Source organism: Pan paniscus, chromosome X, assembly GCF_029289425.2.
Source record: "Pan paniscus chromosome X, NHGRI_mPanPan1-v2.0_pri, whole genome shotgun sequence".
NCBI classification, from domain to species: Eukaryota; Metazoa; Chordata; class Mammalia; order Primates; family Hominidae; genus Pan; species Pan paniscus.
The window spans coordinates 4,978,117-4,984,116 of NC_073272.2; the positions used below are offsets into that span (position 1 = coordinate 4,978,117).

The following is a 6,000-nucleotide window of genomic DNA, read 5'->3' on the forward strand; positions in this document are numbered from 1 at the left end:
ATATATTATATTAATATATATCATACATAATATATATTATGTATGATATATATTATATCATACATAATATATATTATGTATATTATATATTATACATAATATATATTATACATAATATATATTATATATTATACATAATATATAATATATATTATACATAATATATATTATATATTATACATAATATATATTATACATATATTATATATTATATACATAATATATAATATATAATTATTATATATAATATATAATAATATATAATGTATATAATTATATATATAATATATAATAGAATTATATATAATATATAATTAATATATATAATATACATATATATTATATATAACATGTATATTTACATTATATATATTATTACTATATATTATGTATATATAATATATATTATTATAATATATATAATATATAATATATTATACATATGTTATATATTATATAATATGTATATTTACATTATATGTTATATATTATATATATTATAAATATAATATATATAAAATATATACATTCTGCATCAACCCCAAGCTTTTTAGAGGGCTCCACCAAGGCCTGGCTGATGGTACCCCCAGCATGGGACCTGCCAAGGTGCTGGGTTTGAGAGATGAGGTGGCTAATAGCAAGTTAGATCATGTGTTAAAATGGTTCATGTATAAAAAACAATTCCTAGACAGAGCCATTTTGCACACCAAGGGTGGAGGAAAAAGAAGTTACAGTTAAAGCCCCACTTTCTGTTCTGCAAATATCACACGCACCTTCCCCCAGGATTCAAATGGGCTTTAGCAGACATGGAACCAACCCATATGCCCACCAATGATAGACTGGATAAAGAAAATGTGGTACATATACACCATGGAATACTATGCAGCCATAAAAAGGAAGGAAATCTTGTCCTTTCCGGGGATATAGATGAAGCTGGAAGCCATCATCCTCAGCGAACTAACAAGGGAAAGAGAAAACCAAACGCTGCATGTTCTCACTCATAAATGGGAGTTGAACATTGAGAACACATGGGCACAGGGAGGGGAACAACGCACACCAGGGCCTGCTGGGGGGTGGGGGTTGAGGGGAGGGAACATAGAGGATAGGTCAATAGGTGCAGCAAACCACCAGGGCACACATATACCTATGTAACAAACTTGTACACTCTGCACATGTATCTTGGAACTTAAAGTTAAGTAAATAAATAAATAAATAAAACTAATGGGCTTTAGCACCTCTTCCCTTTTTCTTACTTCCATTACACAAGAAATGTGTCCGATAAATTACAAGATTGTAAAAAGGGAAGCTGGCTTATGTGTTACTATTCCCTCCTCTGCCAACGCCAAGCTGTTTTCCCCAATGAGCTATCATTGTTGTGGTTGGATGTTCAGATGGTCAACTCATAAAGTCTAACAGCATTTCATTGAGAAACCTATTTAATGGTCTGTTGCCATGGGTTAGGGAAATTATCATCTTATTCCCTCAACGTTTCATTCTCTTATTCTACCACTGTCAACAGGGAAGTTTCCATCTTACTCCCTCAACGCTTCATTCCCTGACTCTACCACTGTCGATAGAGAAATTTCCATCTTATTATCTCAATGTTTCATTCTCTTTTTCTACCACTGTCAACAGAGGAAAGTTTTTTTTTAACTTTGTTCTATAAGATGTCCACGTACATTTACAGTTATTTTGCATTGGCTCAAATCTGGCCATTTTATTTTTACTAAAACATCTCCATGGTGGATATTTCACAAACACTAATTTAATCAGTTGTTCTGGGGATAGATGCTAAAAAGTAGCTAATATATTTTGTTGACGAACTCCAAATGATTGTTAACTATTAAAATTGCAGTTGAGCACCTGTAGTTCATAGCAACTAACACTTGGGTCCACAAAACATTCGTGTGTATAAAATGAAACCAATATATTAAAAGTCTGTCTGGCAAGCCACATCAAAATAGGTTTTTAAAAAGACGTTGATATTTTTAACAGGCAAAATCTGCAGGAACTCTTTTATTGCCTCAAAGTCGCAATTCTATCATCTACATGACTTATAAAATGGCACAGATGTTCTGCTTATTTTTATTATTCTTAAATCGTTGCTGAAGTCTACTTAAATCATCTTCATATGTTTAAGTGTGTGTCTCATGCATTCACCTCAACAATGTATTAAAGAAATGCTATCAAGGGAATTTCTCAACCAACTCTAAAGTTGTTCATGCTGCTCGTTAATAGACCTTACAGCAGTGGCAGCTGATGGATATATTGAGATAATCATCGAAAAAGCTGCGTTTAGCATAACTAAAACTTTTTCTCTCTATTCTGCCCATCTGCAGCTCCATAATTCTCGACAGAGCTACACAGAGGAAATGCACATATGAAGTTAAGTAAATGCACATACACACATGCAAAACCAGATCAAGACGCACGCACTGACAGTGGGAAGGTTCGGGAAGAAAGTGGTACAAACCCCAAATTGATTCTTTCCACGTGTTTAGCAATGCCAGCGGGCACGGAAGCCAGGGATCGGAACGTGCAGTGGACCTCGCTGGGGACGTAGCAGGCACAAGGATGCGGGCAGGCCAGCGCCACTCGCGGATGGCCCCAAAGCAGGATCAGCACCACGGAGAGGGCCCCCCAGTGCGCGCGCTTGGGCATCTTGTCGGGGTGCCTGATTCTCGGATACCTGAGGTAGAACAACGAAGAGATGCGCTTATTCACAGGTAGCACCGACGAACTGTGGACAATTTTTAAATTTGAATTGTGCATCACGGTTTCAAGCTTCCCAGGACTTCACACGATGTGTTGTAGTGACGCTTAAACCATGGGAATTGAGAAAGACGAAACATGGTTTTTTTTCTAAACTTTTCACCATTCACTTTAATCATGACTATAGAATATAGTCTTGATTCTTGGCTTGGATACTATGATTTGGAAATCTATCTTGCACTCTGTAATTGCGGCTATGAAACAGAGAGAGACGAGAGAGAGAGAGAGAGAGAAGAAAGAGGTTTCTATTTATGTATCCATAATTAAAAAATAATAAAATATTGTGTTTCTGCCTCCAACAACAAGACTGAGCCATTATATATTGCATATATTTGAATTTAAAACTTCCCAAGAAGTGTTTATTCGTATTCTTTCCTTTAATGATATTTTTCAAACCTTTAATTCTAGCTTCTTGAAGAGCTTAAAGAGGTATTTGCTAGAAGGATATTCATCCTGTTATTTCTGGGTTTATTTACTATCCTTATTTTTTTGTCTTGGAAAAGCCAGAGAGTTTTTTTGATGATATAGAGTTGCTGTTAATCGGGGAGGAAGTTTGGGGGAACCTCTGATCATTCAATAAACAGGAAGGGACTGCTTATGAAATATATTCAGGCAAACAGAAAAAAATGGAGTCACTAAAAAATGGAAAAGCTCGGGTAAAGCTAGATTGCATCAGCTACTTCATTTAGAATGGCGGTGATCATTTTCTTCGTGTCCTGGCAATGCCTATGTCATCTAACATTTTTGTCATCTCTTGAATGGCGTTCACTTAAAAATAGTGACACACATGGAAAGTAAATAGGGATACACAACAAACACGCGCCTGCCCATTCGCCCGGGTTCTGAACGAGCGCGAACTGCTGATTAAAATTCTAAAACCCAGGCCGGACTCGGTGGCTCAGGTCTGTCATCCAACACTTTGGGAGGCCGAGGCGGGCGGATCACCTGAGGTCAGGAGTTCGAGACCAGCCTGACCAACATGGAGAAACCCCGTCTCTACTAAAAATACAAACAAACAAACAAAACAAAATTAGCTGGGCGTGGTGGCGCATGCCTATAATCCCAGCTGCTCGGGAGGCTGAGGCAGGAGATTCGCTTGAATCCGGGAGGCAGAGGTTCCGGTGAACCGAGATCGAGCCATTGCACCCCAGCCTGGGCAACAAGAGCGAAACTCCGTCTCAAAAAATAAAAATAAAATTCTAAAATCCTTCCTATAAGAGAGGAACATCCCAAACCTGTAGCTTTTCCTGCCTTTAAGTGACCTAGAAAAGGTTATTCTCTTAAGCCCGGGGGCGCGTCTCCCTTCAGCTGCCCATAAAGAACTGATGGCGCACAGGTAGCTTTGCAAAAAGCAAGTCCGGGCTCCGCCTCTGGGCGCTGGAACAAACCGGCTCCTGCAGCTCTGCAAAAGTCCTCGGAGTTTTCTCTCTCGCCAGAGCCCGGGCTTTCCCCGCCCCTGCCTGCGCGCCTGACCTCGGCGCTGGGCTGGTTCCAAGGGCAGCCGCGCCAGTCCCCAGCGTCCTGTGCCTGCGGGCGGACTTGGCCCGGGCGTTCCATAGGACTCTTCAGCCCCAACTCCCTGTCCGGCCTCCCACCCCGGCACCAACCTCCCGGGAGACCCAGGAAACTCGCCCCCAGACAACCCTAATCCCGGGGACTCGGAGTCGGGTCTCTCCGCCGCGGAGAAAGCGGCCCGGCGCCAGCTAGGCCGCCAGAGACGGTCTGCGAACCCCGCCGGCAAGCAGGGGTGGGGGCGTGAGGCCGTCTGCTTTCGTCTTGGCCCTGGGCAGACAACCTGGAGTGGCCGGGCGGGCAGCCCTGAGCCCCTGGCCGGCTTCCAGAGTCCGCTGGGTCGCGTCGAGCTGGCTGCGGGATGAATTACGAGCTTTCCCGGAACGCGGCTGGGGTGGCCCTGCGAGTCCCCGCCGCCCGGGACTCGGACACCAAACCCCTTCTGTCTGCGTGATGACCCTCCCGGTTTTTTTGCATGGCTCGGATCACTCTAGGCGTTGGGCTGTCCCCTTTCCAGGGAAAGCCTGGGTAAGAGTAGCAGGAAAGAGGCGGGGAAGGAGAGGGGGAAGAGAGGAGGGAGAGGAGACTTGAAGTAGCCACAGCCTGAGCAACTTGGAAAGAGGCTCCTCAAGCGTCCTTTCCCCCACCGATTGCAAGAGCAGAGTGGGCTTCACTTAGGAATTCCGTTGGCAGCTTCCTAGAAACGCGGGATGGCGGGGTTGAAGGTCTCCAGAGAGAGCCAGGGATGGGGAGCGCTTTGGGGAGAGGGAGGAAAGGAGGCATGGGATGTCTGGGCTTAATTAGACCTATTCAGTGCATCCTCCTTCAAGATCCGGCTCTCCTCCCTATCTGATCCTTAGCTACTTAAAATTGCAGGAATTCAGGTATCCTGATTTCTTAGCAACTTCAAACAGTGCTGGGGAACGGTGCAATCTGCCTGCATGCAGGCCCTTTACCCCCAGTGTTTCCCTTGGGTGTCTCAAATCCCTTCACCCCCTGCAGGCAGACACGGCAGCCCTGGGGCGCCCTGGCCACCCTGGGTCCTCACCTGTCCTTGGGAAGCCGCCGCACACGGGAGCGGTGCGCCGGGAGCATCCACCGAGCCGGGGCGCGCGAGTCACGGCCGGGAGTTTGCCGGGGCCATGCCCTTCCCGGGGCCGGGGGTGAGGCAGCTCGGCTTCCCAGCGCGGCACAGCAAGCCGGCGCCCTTTTATTCCCGGCGCTGCGAGGCTTCCCCAAGTCCACGCCTCGGCACACCCCCACCCTGCCCCACCCCGGGGAGACGGGGCGCGGGCCCGAGCCAAGGGACCCTGGCCGCGCCGCTCTGCGCTCAGCCTTCCTCTCGCGTCTTCATTGCGCCTGGGCCCGGGTGGGCATGCCTCGCCCACTCCAGCTGCAAGAACCGCAGGCGGCTCGGGGAAGGAGGGCTCTTTGTCAGAGAGAAGTCCAGGACCCCAGGAGGGAAGGGCGAGATGCAGGGAGCGCGGTGGGAGCCGCAGTAGAGTCCGCGCTTGGAGAGCGCCTAAGCAGCGCTGGGAACGTTTCCGTTCCTTTCAGGAGAGAGAGAAGGAGCAGGGTTTGCGCTTCTCCGGGCCAGACGGCGTTTTCTCTGGCAGCTCTTCCCAGACCGTGTGCAGGCAGGAGCGGGCTGGCCCCGCCGGCATCCCACTAGCTGCAGGCAGGGCTGCAACGTGAGAGCCGCCGCCACGCCCTCCG

General features: G+C 46.1%; 1 protein-coding gene across 1 annotated transcript in view; it reads right to left on the minus strand.

Annotated features, from left to right (window-relative positions):
- Positions 1-6,000, minus strand: part of MXRA5 (matrix remodeling associated 5) — a 38,733-nt gene extending 32,733 nt beyond the window's left edge. Inside the window, exons 1-2 of the mRNA XM_003823344.5 lie at positions 5,333-6,000; positions 2,474-2,689 (exon numbers count right to left, since the gene is read on the minus strand). Of these exons, the coding sequence (XP_003823392.3) occupies positions 2,474-2,689; positions 5,333-5,379 (263 nt within the window). The 5' untranslated portion in view covers positions 5,380-6,000. The remainder of the gene's footprint in view (positions 1-2,473; positions 2,690-5,332) is intronic.